At 60.5% G+C, this 15,597-nt stretch overlaps 2 protein-coding genes across 2 annotated transcripts; one reads left to right on the forward strand and one right to left on the reverse strand.

Annotated features, from left to right (window-relative positions):
- Positions 1 to 207: 207 nt before the first annotated feature.
- OSTLU_28282 (predicted protein) lies at positions 208 to 10,202 on the forward strand (the record flags this gene model as incomplete). The annotated part of the gene is made up of 2 exons (XM_001422071.1): positions 208 to 254; positions 383 to 10,202. The coding sequence occupies 2 exons, from the start codon at positions 208 to 210 to the stop codon at positions 10,200 to 10,202; spliced, it is 9,867 nt and encodes a 3,288-aa protein (XP_001422108.1).
- A 118-nt stretch (positions 10,203 to 10,320) lies between these two features.
- Positions 10,321 to 15,549, reverse strand: OSTLU_28283 (VIC family transporter: calcium ion channel; the record flags this gene model as incomplete). Its single annotated transcript, XM_001422177.1, has 1 exon — positions 10,321 to 15,549. The coding sequence occupies one exon, from the start codon at positions 15,547 to 15,549 to the stop codon at positions 10,321 to 10,323; it is 5,229 nt and encodes a 1,742-aa protein (XP_001422214.1).
- Between the last annotated feature and the right edge of the window lie 48 nt (positions 15,550 to 15,597).

Consider the following 15,597-nt stretch of genomic DNA (forward strand, 5'->3'; position numbering starts at 1 on the left):
CCCCTGACGAGTCGTGACCCATCGGGACCCCCGTCGAGTTTAAACCGTGCGCGCGAGCCGCGGGCGGTCGCGCACTTCGCGACGCGCCGTCGCGCGCTACGACGCGCATGCGGCTCGACGACGGCGACGACGCGCGACGAAGGGACGCGCGCGCGGTTCGAGCGCGCGCGACGCGGACGCCGACGCGCGCGGCGACCACGCGCGGCGATGTCGTCGACGCCGCTGCCGCCGATGATGACATCGACGACGACGCCGTCGCGCGACCGGACGCGACGCGACGACGACGACGCGACGACGACGCGACGACGACGACGCGCGATGATGAGACGACGCGCGCGCGAGAGGGCGCGAGCGGACGCCGGCGAGCGCGGGAACGAGGGAGAGCGACGAGGCGTCGTCGACGGCTCGGGACGGCGGCGGCGGCGGCGGCGACGGCGGCGTTGGCGGCGACGGTCGAGCGCGTCGGCGTGGACGCGTCGACGGCGCTCACGAAGGGGGTGGCGAGGAATGGTTTCGTGTCGTCGAGCGGGTATAAGTACTATAAGGTGAATGTGGCGTGCGTGGAGGCGGCGCAGCCGCTGACGTTGGAGCTGACGACGAGCAACGGGGACGCGAACTTGTACGTGTCTCGATCGGCGCAGCCGACGACTTCGTCGTACGAACAGCGGAGCGTGAACGTTGGAAATGCGTTGGATTCGGTGACGATCACGAGTCCGGTGAATGGGTACTATTACGTGAGCGTGTACGGCGCGCTGTCCAGCACGTACAAGCTTCGAGCGCTCACGACGATGTTTACCGGGAAACATCCGTGCACGGGATTTCGAATCACCGATAGCGACGTCTCGAGCGTTGGCTCGGGATCTGGAAATCAGTTCATACTGCAAGAAGCGCTCACCGCGAGCGCGGCGGCGGGATTCACCGCGGATGTGTCCGTCGACGGCGACGTCATCCTCGGCGACGCGTACACCGATTCGGTGACGGCGAAAGGAGAGCTCAAGCTCGGCGTGACGGACAGTACGTACTACGCCATCACGCGACAATCGCCGAGCGCACCGAGCAGCAACCCGGGCGGCGCTTTGTCGATCGTCGGCGCGAACGCGACCTATCAGGGGGGATCGGTAAAGATTCTCGGCGGAACGGGCGGTTCGGGGGCGGGCGGCGACGTCGTGATCGAGGCGGGGTCGGCGTCTGGCGGCAACGGTGGCGATTTGAAGTTACGTGGCGGCACGTCGAACTCAGGAACGGGCGGCGACGTCGTCATAGATGCCGGAGATAGCACGACACAAGCATCTTCGTACGAGGGCATCATTCACATAGGTCCAACTTCTGCGTCGTTTGTGCGCGTCGGCGAGAGTTCAAATAAGCAAGTTCAAACCGATATTTTCGGCGACTTGACGGTGCACGGAAATCTCTTGACAACGAATGATGTGGTGTACGCGAACAGCTACACGAGTTACGTGCAGGTTTCAACCTCTCAAGACGGCATGTTTCATCAAGAAGTGCGCGCGCCAAAGATTACAGGTCTGGACGCGGAGGACATCACGGGCACTCCAACGAGCACGTTGACTTTAGACGCTGGCATGCGAGGGAGTCAGCAACACGTCGTGATCGCTCCGAGCGAGGCAACGGCGGTTTACATAGGTAGCAGCACATCCACGATTCCGGTCTCGATAAGGCAAGGCGCGAACGCAGGAGACGTGCGAGTGCACGCTGATGGCAGCGGCGCGCTGTCCGTGACTTCGGCCGCAGGGCAGGACCTGACGCTCGCGTCCGGCGACGACGTGGTGGTGACCACCGCGGCGAGTAAGACGCTCGCGCTGAAGCAGGACTCGACGAGCATTTTGAGCTGGGACGCGGCCGGCGCTGTGACTGTGAACTCCGTGAGCGGGCAGGACCTGACGCTGAGCACGGGCGGTAGCGCGGCCGTGACTGTGGACTCGACCGGGCAGGTGGGCATCGGGACGACGACGCCGGGGAAGACGCTGGACGTCACCGGGACGGCGCGCGTGAGTGGCGCGACGACGCTGAGTAGCACGCTTGACGTGACTGGCGCTACGACGCTCGCATCCGTGGGCGTGACCGGTGCGGCCACCGTCGGCGGGACTTTAGGTGTGACTGGCGCTACGACGCTCGCATCCGTGGGCGTGACCGGCGCGGCCACCGTCGGCGGGACTTTAGGTGTGACTGGCGCTACGACGCTCGCATCCGTGGGCGTGACCGGCGCGGCCACCGTCGGCACGACGCTCGGCGTGACTGGCGCTACGACGCTCACCGGCGACGTGACGATGAGCAACGACTTGACCGTGAGCGGTGCGCTTACTGTGACATCTGATGCCGCTGTGAGTTTGACCTCTGCAAGTGGTTCGGACGTGAGCTTGACGAGCGCCGGTACGGGTGGCATCGTGTTGACGTCGACGGACGACATCACGCTCGATGCTGCCGATGATGTGACGATCGATGCCGCCGGTGCTTTGTCTTTGGAGCAGGGCGGGACGAGTATTTTGAGCTGGACCGACACCGGCGCTGTGACTTTGAACTCCTTAGGCGGGCAGACCCTGAGCGTGTCGAGCCTCAGCTCGGCCGGGAACGCGGGCGCCGTGAGCGTGTCCGGCGGCACGACGACTGGGACGTCCTCGAACACCGGCGGCGACTTGACGCTGCAATCTGGCGGCGCGCCCGCTGGCAGCGTGAACGGTGACGTTCTGGTGGACTCGGCCACTGGTCTAGGCACCGCCGGCTCGATCACGCTTCGCCAGGGGGTGGGCGGTGAGCGTGTTTCTGTGGACGCGAACGGCGCCGTGAGTCTGGACACGCACTCCGGGCAGGACCTGACGCTGAGCACGGGCGGTAGCGCGGCCGTGACTGTGGACTCGACCGGGCAGGTGGGCATCGGGACGACGACGCCGGGGAAGACGCTGGACGTCACCGGGACGGCGCGCGTGAGTGGCGCGACGACGCTGAGTAGCACGCTTGGCGTGACTGGCGCTACGACGCTCGCATCCGTGGGCGTGACCGGTGCGGCCACCGTCGGCGGGACTTTAGGTGTGACTGGCGCTACGACGCTCGCATCCGTGGGCGTGACCGGCGCGGCCACCGTCGGCACGACGCTCGGCGTGACTGGCGCTACGACGCTCACCGGCGACGTGACGATGAGCAACGACTTGACCGTGAGCGGTGCGCTTACTGTGACATCTGATGCCGCTGTGAGTTTGACCTCTGCAAGTGGTTCGGACGTGAGCTTGACGAGCGCCGGTACGGGTGGCATCGTGTTGACGTCGACGGACGACATCACGCTCGATGCTGCCGATGATGTGACGATCGATGCCGCCGGTGCTTTGTCTTTGGAGCAGGGCGGGACGAGTATTTTGAGCTGGACCGACACCGGCGCTGTGACTTTGAACTCCTTAGGCGGGCAGACCCTGAGCGTGTCGAGCCTCAGCTCGGCCGGGAACGCGGGCGCCGTGAGCGTGTCCGGCGGCACGACGACTGGGACGTCCTCGAACACCGGCGGCGACTTGACGCTGCAATCTGGCGGCGCGCCCGCTGGCAGCGTGAACGGTGACGTTCTGGTGGACTCGGCCACTGGTCTAGGCACCGCCGGCTCGATCACGCTTCGCCAGGGGGTGGGCGGTGAGCGTGTTTCTGTGGACGCGAACGGCGCCGTGAGTCTGGACACGCACTCCGGGCAGGACCTGACGCTGAGCACGGGCGGTAGCGCGGCCGTGACTGTGGACTCGACCGGGCAGGTGGGCATCGGGACGACGACGCCGGGGAAGACGCTGGACGTCACCGGGACGGCGCGCGTGAGTGGCGCGACGACGCTGAGTAGCACGCTTGGCGTGACTGGCGCTACGACGCTCGCATCCGTGGGCGTGACCGGTGCGGCCACCGTCGGCGGGACTTTAGGTGTGACTGGCGCTACGACGCTCGGCGGGACTTTAGGTGTGACTGGCGCTACGACGCTCGCATCCGTGGGCGTGACCGGCGCGGCCACCGTCGGCACGACGCTTGGCGTGACTGGCGCTACGACGCTCGGCGGGACTTTAGGTGTGACTGGCGCTACGACGCTCGCATCCGTGGGCGTGACCGGCGCGGCCACCGTCGGCACGACGCTCGGCGTGACTGGCGCTACGACGCTCGCATCTGTGGGCGTGACCGGTGCGGCCACCGTCGGCGGGACTTTAGGTGTGACTGGCGCTACGACGCTCACCGGCGACGTGACGATGAGCAACGACTTGACCGTGAGCGGTGCGCTTACTGTGACATCTGATGCCGCTGTGAGTTTGACCTCTGCAAGTGGTTCGGACGTGAGCTTGACGAGCGCCGGTACGGGTGGCATCGTGTTGACGTCGACGGACGACATCACGCTCGATGCTGCCGATGATGTGACGATCGATGCCGCCGGTGCTTTGTCTTTGGAGCAGGGCGGGACGAGTATTTTGAGCTGGACCGACACCGGCGCTGTGACTTTGAACTCCTTAGGCGGGCAGACCCTGAGCGTGTCGAGCCTCAGCTCGGCCGGGAACGCGGGCGCCGTGAGCGTGTCCGGCGGCACGACGACTGGGACGTCCTCGAACACCGGCGGCGACTTGACGCTGCAATCTGGCGGCGCGCCCGCTGGCAGCGTGAACGGTGACGTTCTGGTGGACTCGGCCACTGGTCTAGGCACCGCCGGCTCGATCACGCTTCGCCAGGGGGTGGGCGGTGAGCGTGTTTCTGTGGACGCGAACGGCGCCGTGAGTCTGGACACGCACTCCGGGCAGGACCTGACGCTGAGCACGGGCGGTAGCGCGGCCGTGACTGTGGACTCGACCGGGCAGGTGGGCATCGGGACGACGACGCCGGGGAAGACGCTGGACGTCACCGGGACGGCGCGCGTGAGTGGCGCGACGACGCTGAGTAGCACGCTTGGCGTGACTGGCGCTACGACGCTCGCATCCGTGGGCGTGACCGGTGCGGCCACCGTCGGCGGGACTTTAGGTGTGACTGGCGCTACGACGCTCGGCGGGACTTTAGGTGTGACTGGCGCTACGACGCTCGCATCCGTGGGCGTGACCGGTGCGGCCACCGTCGGCGGGACTTTAGGTGTGACTGGCGCTACGACGCTCGGCACGACGCTCGGCGTGACTGGCGCTACGACGCTCGCATCCGTGGGCGTGACCGGCGCGGCCACCGTCGGCACGACGCTCGGCGTGACTGGCGCTACGACGCTCACCGGCGACGTGACGATGAGCAACGACTTGACCGTGAGCGGTGCGCTTACTGTGACATCTGATGCCGCTGTGAGTTTGACCTCTGCAAGTGGTTCGGACGTGAGCTTGACGAGCGCCGGTACGGGTGGCATCGTGTTGACGTCGACGGACGACATCACGCTCGATGCTGCCGATGATGTGACGATCGATGCCGCCGGTGCTTTGTCTTTGGAGCAGGGCGGGACGAGTATTTTGAGCTGGACCGACACCGGCGCTGTGACTTTGAACTCCTTAGGCGGGCAGACCCTGAGCGTGTCGAGCCTCAGCTCGGCCGGGAACGCGGGCGCCGTGAGCGTGTCCGGCGGCACGACGACTGGGACGTCCTCGAACACCGGCGGCGACTTGACGCTGCAATCTGGCGGCGCGCCCGCTGGCAGCGTGAACGGTGACGTTCTGGTGGACTCGGCCACTGGTCTAGGCACCGCCGGCTCGATCACGCTTCGCCAGGGGGTGGGCGGTGAGCGTGTTTCTGTGGACGCGAACGGCGCCGTGAGTCTGGACACGCACTCCGGGCAGGACCTGACGCTGAGCACGGGCGGTAGCGCGGCCGTGACTGTGGACTCGACCGGGCAGGTGGGCATCGGGACGACGACGCCGGGGAAGACGCTGGACGTCACCGGGACGGCGCGCGTGAGTGGCGCGACGACGCTGAGTAGCACGCTTGGCGTGACTGGCGCTACGACGCTCGGCGGGACTTTAGGTGTGACTGGCGCTACGACGCTCGCATCCGTGGGCGTGACCGGCGCGGCCACCGTCGGCACGACGCTCGGCGTGACTGGCGCTACGACGCTCGCATCCGTGGGCGTGACCGGCGCGGCCACCGTCGGCACGACGCTCGGCGTGACTGGCGCTACGACGCTCACCGGCGACGTGACGATGAGCAACGACTTGACCGTGAGCGGTGCGCTTACTGTGACATCTGATGCCGCTGTGAGTTTGACCTCTGCAAGTGGTTCGGACGTGAGCTTGACGAGCGCCGGTACGGGTGGCATCGTGTTGACGTCGACGGACGACATCACGCTCGATGCTGCCGATGATGTGACGATCGATGCCGCCGGTGCTTTGTCTTTGGAGCAGGGCGGGACGAGTATTTTGAGCTGGACCGACACCGGCGCTGTGACTTTGAACTCCTTAGGCGGGCAGACCCTGAGCGTGTCGAGCCTCAGCTCGGCCGGGAACGCGGGCGCCGTGAGCGTGTCCGGCGGCACGACGACTGGGACGTCCTCGAACACCGGCGGCGACTTGACGCTGCAATCTGGCGGCGCGCCCGCTGGCAGCGTGAACGGTGACGTTCTGGTGGACTCGGCCACTGGTCTAGGCACCGCCGGCTCGATCACGCTTCGCCAGGGGGTGGGCGGTGAGCGTGTTTCTGTGGACGCGAACGGCGCCGTGAGTCTGGACACGCACTCCGGGCAGGACCTGACGCTGAGCACGGGCGGTAGCGCGGCCGTGACTGTGGACTCGACCGGGCAGGTGGGCATCGGGACGACGACGCCGGGGAAGACGCTGGACGTCACCGGGACGGCGCGCGTGAGTGGCGCGACGACGCTGAGTAGCACGCTTGGCGTGACTGGCGCTACGACGCTCGCATCCGTGGGCGTGACCGGTGCGGCCACCGTCGGCGGGACTTTAGGTGTGACTGGCGCTACGACGCTCGCATCCGTGGGCGTGACCGGCGCGGCCACCGTCGGCACGACGCTCGGCGTGACTGGCGCTACGACGCTCGCATCCGTGGGCGTGACCGGCGCGGCCACCGTCGGCACGACGCTTGGCGTGACTGGCGCTACGACGCTCGGCGGGACTTTAGGTGTGACTGGCGCTACGACGCTCGCATCCGTGGGCGTGACCGGCGCGGCCACCGTCGGCACGACGCTCGGCGTGACTGGCGCTACGACGCTCGCATCTGTGGGCGTGACCGGTGCGGCCACCGTCGGCGGGACTTTAGGTGTGACTGGCGCTACGACGCTCACCGGCGACGTGACGATGAGCAACGACTTGACCGTGAGCGGTGCGCTTACTGTGACATCTGATGCCGCTGTGAGTTTGACCTCTGCAAGTGGTTCGGACGTGAGCTTGACGAGCGCCGGTACGGGTGGCATCGTGTTGACGTCGACGGACGACATCACGCTCGATGCTGCCGATGATGTGACGATCGATGCCGCCGGTGCTTTGTCTTTGGAGCAGGGCGGGACGAGTATTTTGAGCTGGACCGACACCGGCGCTGTGACTTTGAACTCCTTAGGCGGGCAGACCCTGAGCGTGTCGAGCCTCAGCTCGGCCGGGAACGCGGGCGCCGTGAGCGTGTCCGGCGGCACGACGACTGGGACGTCCTCGAACACCGGCGGCGACTTGACGCTGCAATCTGGCGGCGCGCCCGCTGGCAGCGTGAACGGTGACGTTCTGGTGGACTCGGCCACTGGTCTAGGCACCGCCGGCTCGATCACGCTTCGCCAGGGGGTGGGCGGTGAGCGTGTTTCTGTGGACGCGAACGGCGCCGTGAGTCTGGACACGCACTCCGGGCAGGACCTGACGCTGAGCACGGGCGGTAGCGCGGCCGTGACTGTGGACTCGACCGGGCAGGTGGGCATCGGGACGACGACGCCGGGGAAGACGCTGGACGTCACCGGGACGGCGCGCGTGAGTGGCGCGACGACGCTGAGTAGCACGCTTGACGTGACTGGCGTTACGACGCTCGCATCCGTGGGCGTGACCGGTGCGGCCACCGTCGGCACGACGCTCGGCGTGACTGGCGCTACGACGCTCGCATCCGTGGGCGTGACCGGTGCGGCCACCGTCGGCGGGACTTTAGGTGTGACTGGCGCTACGACGCTCGGCACGACGCTCGGCGTGACTGGCGCTACGACGCTCGCATCCGTGGGCGTGACCGGCGCGGCCACCGTCGGCACGACGCTCGGCGTGACTGGCGCTACGACGCTCACCGGCGACGTGAGCGTCGGGACTTCCTCGGCTTTGAGTTTTGGTTCTGCAACCCGGCAGATGATCAACTTATATGGAACAAACAACGCCATCGGCGTGCAATCGTCCACGATGTATTTTCGTAGTGCTTATAACTTTGCCTTTTTTGAAGGCGGCGTGTACACCAACACAGAGCTCGATCCGGGTTCGGGTGGCACTTTGCGCATGATGATTCAGAAAACCACGGGCAACGTCGGTATCGGGACGGCGAGTCCAGATTATGAACTCGACGTGGTAGGCGATATCAACTTTTCTGGGAATCTCTATCAGGGTGGTTCGCTGTTTGCCTCCCCCTGGACGGAGAGCAGCGGTAACGTGTATCGCAGTAGCGGTAACGTCGGCATCGGGCTGACGAATCCGACCTACAATCTGCACGTTGCTGGAACGGGGCGCGTTAGTACGACGCTATCGGTGGGTCAAGATTTAACCATCGACACGGCTGGCGACTTGAACTTTGCGGCGACGCATCGTCAGATGATCAACCTCCGCGTCGGCGCCGAGGGTTTCGGGATCGGGACGCAGATGGACACGACGTACTTTCGCTCTCCGGGCCACTTTGCGTTCTACGAAGACGGAACGCACAGCACCACTGACTTGGACGCGAACGGTGGCACCGCGCGTCTGGTGATCAGGAGCGGCGGGAAGGTGGGCATCGGGCGGACGAATCCGAGCTATGATCTCGACGTGGTAGGCGATATCAACTTTTCTGGGAATCTCTATCAGGGCGGTTCTCTGTTCCCGTCCCCCTCCCCCTGGACGGAGAGCGGCAGTAACGTGTATCGTAGTAGCGGTAACGTCGGCATCGGGCTGACGAATCCGAGCTACAAACTGGACGTCACTGGAACAGGACACTTCACGGGCGCGACGACGATCGATGACCAACTCACCGTTGGCGGTAACGTATTGATCCAAAGTACAACCAATAAGATTTCGTTTGGCAGCACAGCGCGTCAGTTTATTGAAACGAATAACGGTGGAATCGGAACGCAGTCAAAGACGCTGTATTTTCGTTCACAGGATTTTTTCGGCTTTTACAAAAATGGCGGTCACAACAGCGCCGATCTGAACCCAGGCGGAAGCGGGACTCTCCTTGTCGCCATTCGCGGTGACATCTCTGGTGCTCGAATGGCGATTGGATCTTCAGACACAGATAGTGGCTACGCTTTTAAGGTCACCGGGTCGGCGCAAGCGACCGCTGCGCTCGACGTAGGCACGACGCTTAATGTGGCGTCGTACGCGACAATTCGCGGCGACTTGCGCCTCAATACCGGTACTCAGCAAATAAATTTTGGTACCCAGCACCGTCAGGTTGCTGCGCTCGCGACTGGCGGCATCGGAACGCAGTCGAACACTGTATACTTTCGTTCACAGGACTTGTTTGGCTTTTATAAAGGTGGCGGCCATAGCTCTACCGCTCTTGATCCAGGCGGAAGCGGGACTCTCCTTGTCACCATTCGCGGTGACGTCTCTGGTCCTCGATTAGGAGTCGGAGTCACGAATCCCTCCTACGCTCTCGAAGTCAATGGAGCGGCGCACGTGTCTGGCGCACTGAGCAAGGGAAGTGGCTCTTTCAAGATCGATCATCCACTTCCTGAAATGAAAGACACGCATAATTTGTATCACTCCTTCATCGAGGGACCACGGGCGGATCTCATCTACAGAGGCAAGGTTCGTTTGCAGAACGGTAGGGCGATGATAGACATCGATGCCGCATCAAACATGACGACAGGGACATTTGAAGCACTCAATCGCGACGTGCAGTCGTTCACGTCAAATGAAAGCGACTGGGACCCCGTCCGAGGTTCTGTCGTGGGCAACGTCCTCACCATTGAGTGTCAAAACCCCACTTCGACGGCACTCATCAGCTGGCTTGTCATCGGTGAGCGTCACGATCAGCACATGTACGACACAGATTGGACCGATGAAAACGGTCGTGTCGTTCCGGAACAATTGAAAAAGAGTGCGACGACGTGAACGCGCGTCAGTGTAACACTGACAAACGAGTCGCCGAAACACGCACCTTGAAAACGCACGCACGATCAACGGCAAAACGTTACGGCTGTGTGGCGCATTGAGTCTTAATATTGTAAATCTATAGTCTAAAAGATAGCTTTGCGAACTCTCCGTCGGACACCGCGTCGCTCGTCTGCCCCCCCGTCGCGCCGTCATCGCTCGTTTCGCTTCCGAGCAACGAAGACGCCTTTCGCCGGCGCTCAGGCGAATCGTCCGCGTCCCGAAAATCGTAGAGATAATCGCTATGCCTTGCATAATGCACCCGCGTCGCTTCTTCTCCTGAGGCATTAAATCTATACGACTCGGGAGAAAATGATGACTGAGCGAATCTGTCCTCATCTGACGCGCTCTCTTCGGCGTCGTACGATTCACCCATGGAATACGCCAGTTCGCTCGGTTCACGTTCACTCAGTCCATCATTCGGTGTATTCAGCCCTGGTTGGCGTCCACTAGATGGGTCTTTCATCTCAAACGCGTAATGATCGTCATCCGAGTCAGCATCCGTGGAAGATGCGTAAGCACGCCGCGACTCAAACCTGTTCTCACCAAAAAATGCGGCGCCGCGTAGAGGTTCCGGTGGTTCCAGTTCTAGTTCGGGTTCCGGTTCCGGTCGCACTTCCCGTTCTGCTGTCACATCCGTCTCTGGTGCGAGATCTAAGATGGACTGGTTCCGTCCGGGCACGACGTTACCCTGCTCTCCATTCGTCTCGAATGCGGCGAGCGTCGCGACGTGATCGCGAGCGACACTCCCGCCTCGGTGACCCTTTACGACGGCACGTTCTTCCTGAGCGCTGTGGGTGAATCTCTCAATCACGCTACGCGCTTTGGTTGATGCGTCAAATAACGCGCCACCAGGTTCGCGCGACCGCACGACTTTCTTTTTAATTCTGATTGCGAGTCGTCGAAGCTGAATCGTGTGCTTGATAATTTCCACCACCTCCTCGGTGTCGTACAGTCCCTCGTCGTCCGCTGATACTGAGAATCTTTCGAGAATGATCGCCACAAATAAATTTCCGAGCAAAAATATAGAGATGATGACAAATGATATAAAGTATGGGACCGCAGCAGCGTTATACGAGCAGTCGATGCTGGATTCCAACATGAACGGTGCTTCTGTGCGTAAGCACGCCTCTGTTTGGTACACCTCGCCGAACGTGCCAACCCAGCCACCCGTGTACACCCCGATGAGAGATGAGCAAGCTGTGGTGAATCGTTGAAAGTTCGAGTACTTCGATAGCACGCCGCCTTCGAAAGGGCCGGTTTCATCGCCGAAAAGTGAAACACCCATGATGGCGTACGAAAAGATCGCGAGGGACGATAGCGCGGCGACGTTTCCGACACCCGGAAGACTCATTATGAACGTGTTGAAGAGCGACCGCAGCCCAGAATGTGCCTTTACCAGTTTCAGTAATCTCAACAATCTCACCAATTGTAGGTAATTCATGACACCGCCTGCGTTTAGACTTTGTCCGATCGCCTGTACGATGGAAACTACGACGACGAAGGCGTCCAGCCAATTCCAATAATTCCTAAAGTAACGCGTCCGACCTTGCGCCATGAGCAAAAGCATCATTTCCAAAGAGTACACCGCAGTGAACGCGATAGACATGCAGAAGTGAGCATATTCTGCTGAACTGCTCATATTCGCCGTTTGTGTCAAGAGCTCGATTAAATTTGCGCACACTACCACGAGGATGAAGTACGCAAACTTTTTCGGCTTTGAGATATGATGCGCAAGTAGACGAGCTCGCGACCAAAGGCTTTTGCCTGGCGGCGGTACGATTCTGCGCCATGCCTCTGAATCTTGCGTGCTTGCACGTAGTATAGCCTGCTGCCAGCGCCGCTGCGCTGGGGTGACAAACGTAAGCTTGTCTTGCGAAGCCATCTTGTTAAAGTTGTCCACGAGCGCCGTGACTAATAAATTCAACCAAAAGAAATTCCCGATGGCGACCGTCAATACAAAATAAAGAGCGGCGGCTTGGTTGTTATCTGTTTTCAAGCCGGTCCCGACGCCTGTGGTATCCATGGCGACCCACATGATTTCTTGCCAGTCATCGCCGGCGTGCAGTAGAAACGTCGATAAAAGTGCAGCGCCAAAGTTATCAAAGTTGAACTTTGCATTTCGCCACTTTCCTCCCGCTGCCTCGCACGTTGCTTGTGTAGTGTAGCTACTCGCATCATTCACCACTCGACACGACCAAAACTTACCCATAAAGAGCTCCATACCAAGAAGTGCGAAAATTGACATGGAAACTAAACCGATGAAGCACACGTAACTTACGGCTGGGATCGCGGAAAGTACAGTGTTAACGACAAGGCGGAGACCAGGGAAACGACGAATGGATCGAAGCGGGCGCATGATTCGCAAAAGTCGAAGTGCTCGCACGCTTCCGCTGCCATCGTCTGCCGCGGTGAGCGAAATGATTGATGTAAAGACGACGACGCCATCGAGAATGTTGAAGGAATTCTTCAGATACGCAGTCGGTCGCTCGTACAACCCGTAGGCGAATAACTTTAATACCATCTCTGCGCCAAATAAAGTCGTAAAAGTAATATCAACCGCGGTGTACACTTTTGCAGTATGAGATCCCGCCACTGGCCAAGTCTTTGTTTCTGTCGCGAGTAACACGCTACCAGCGATGATCATGCATAGAATGGCGTTCTCAAAGAGGTTGTGTGAAACAATTTTGTGCACCAAGTATTTGTATCTCTCGACGGGAATCGTATCGTCGTACAGCGGTATAAAGTCGCCATCTTTTGTGACGATCACGCCCGGTATCTCTGACGACTGTTTCTTCACGCGTGAGGAGATGGATCTCGTGATTGTCGCCGCCCAAGGACCGTGCGCGTCAAAGACGACATGCTCGTCTTCCTTACTCTTATCCTCGATGCTTAAACGATTGTTTTGCGCCGCAAATCTTTTCGTCATACTGTGCCTAATAGAACTTTTGATAGAGCTAGTCACCCCGAACGCTTTGTCTTGATAGTCTTGATACTCCACAAACTTTGGCGTCAGGCGAAGTTGAGCCTCCTTAAGAGCGTGCTCGCTTATGGTCAGTACTTGCGCCGGTGTCTTCAACTTGAATCCGATCGAATCTAGAAATATCCTGCACGCAGCAACATCTTCGACTGTTTGCTTTCTCAAGCGGTCCTTCTTGACCTGCGCGAGCTTGCCACCGTGATCCGGAGGCTTTAATGCTGCGAGTACGGATGAAATCGCCGTAGGCGTACTGCCATCGGCCGTCTTTAAACTCTTTTTCGCTTGCGATTGTATTGCTTGTTCGGCACATTCTTGTTTCCTGGCCGCATCCAAAAGATTAAACTTGAAGCTCGTATCACCTCTGTCTTTTATCGAGTCGCCGCGCTTGCTGCGCGCATGTTTTCGCAACGTACTCCTGAATGCGTTCGCCGCGAATGTCATGTTTTGCAGTACCCGTTTCGCTTTCCGATTCGGATCTAGCACGATATCACCCGCACGTTCGATGGCAGACCTCAGTCTGCCATCTTCAAGCTCGTCTTGCGCGCGTTGCTCTTCCTCGATGTCGACGAGCGAACACGAGTCGATTAAAATCCCGAGCACGAGCGACAAGATGACGGTGGATAAAAAAATCCACGCGATGGTGTACAGAACGACGACGTCGTTACCGGACGCTACCATAGTATTCCACGCGACAACAAACGAGTCCTCTCCCGTGGCGACAACAAACAGCGTCAACGCGCTGCGCAAAAAGTTCCTAAACGTCAAGCGCTCGTCGTCGAGCGCTCCTAACCCGGTGAAGAGTTGAAATCCGTAAATGGCAAATATGACTTGAAATAATAGCCAAACGATCAAAAACGGCCACATGTCTTGGAAACCGAGATACGCGCTTGAAATGATCTTCCTAAATTCTCTGTTGTTTCTGATGACGCGAAACGTTCGCAGCGCCCTTCCTATTCGCAAGAGACGAATGAATGACGCGCTCACGCCTTGACTCGTCACCGCCGTACTGATGACACCGGTAAACACGATCAACCCATCGACAACGTTTTGCTTTGAGCTCCAGTATCCTCTAAAGCCGTATCCGATGTGTTTAATCGCCATTTCTACAGCAAAACATCCGAGGAAAACATATTCTAAAATTTCAGAAGCCTTGACGAATCCCGACGACGCCGCGTGATGCTGCGACATCATCAAAATTGTATTAAATATAATAACCACCGTGATGCTGGCATCAAAACGTCGGTCTTCAGCGATTTTCCAGCACATTTGACGCGTTGCATCAGACACAAAGAGACGAAAAAAACGCTCACCATTCTTGTGAAAGTTGTTTCCGCGTCCATCGCTTTCGCCGCGACTGAGCGCCGTCTCGTCGTCCAAGCTTTCTAGTACTTTCTCTGTCTTCGCCTGGCTCGAGTCTTCGGGCGCTTCGTCTTCGTCGCGAATACCCATTTGCGTCAACGTCGCGCAAATGACGGATGTAAAGAGTTCCATCATAAAAAACCCACCCATCAGAACGACGACGATGAACCAAAGAAACGCCGCGGGATAGCCAACCGCGTACGCCGTGGGATTGAGCAACTCATTCCAACCGTCGATGGTCATTCCATTTAACGCGACAATTGAACTTCTCCCAGCGTTCGCAAAGCTCAGAAATCCGTCATACGGCTCGATGCCCGAATCACAGCACCACTCCGTCGCGCTTCTGTTTGTGTTCCATTCCTTGTAGTTGCACGTGCTGTCGTACTCATTTGGGTACGTTCCTTCGGCGCCCAACGCGAGAGCGCCCATCCACGCGCCGACCAAGTTCGCACACGTCTCACTCCCCGTCCCCACGGGAAACACGTAGCTCGCGTTCGTCGCTTGATCCGGCGGCGTCCCGTACCACCGTCCCGTCATCCGACCGCCGAACATCGTCACGCCGCTCACCGCGAAGAATATTAAAAACCACAGCAAAAACAACAGCACGTCCCCCAACAACGGCAGCGCTCGAGCGATCGTTTTCATCGCCAACCTCGCGCTGCGGTACTTCGCGAACAACTTGAACGCGTACAACGACCGCAACAGTCGCACCGTCACCACCTGCGAGCCTCCGATCGGCATCAACATCAACGACAGCACGACGAGCGTGAAATCGAACCGATGCCAATTCGTCGTCAAGTACGCCCCCTCGCCCAGCGCGAATCCCAGCGCCACGCTCTTCACCAGCGCCTCCGCCGCGAACACCCCCGCGACGACGTAATTCGCCGCCGTCGCCGCCGTCGCCTCCGCCGCGCCATCCCTCGCCGGTTTCACCACCGCGACGATCGCGCTCGAGCCCACGACGCACATCGCGACGACGGCGTGAAACGCGCGCGCCTCGATCGCGCGCGCGCAGAA

This window comes from Ostreococcus lucimarinus, chromosome 17 (assembly GCF_000092065.1).
Source record: "Ostreococcus lucimarinus CCE9901 chromosome 17, complete sequence".
Lineage (NCBI taxonomy): Eukaryota > Viridiplantae > Chlorophyta > Mamiellophyceae > Mamiellales > Bathycoccaceae > Ostreococcus > Ostreococcus sp. 'lucimarinus'.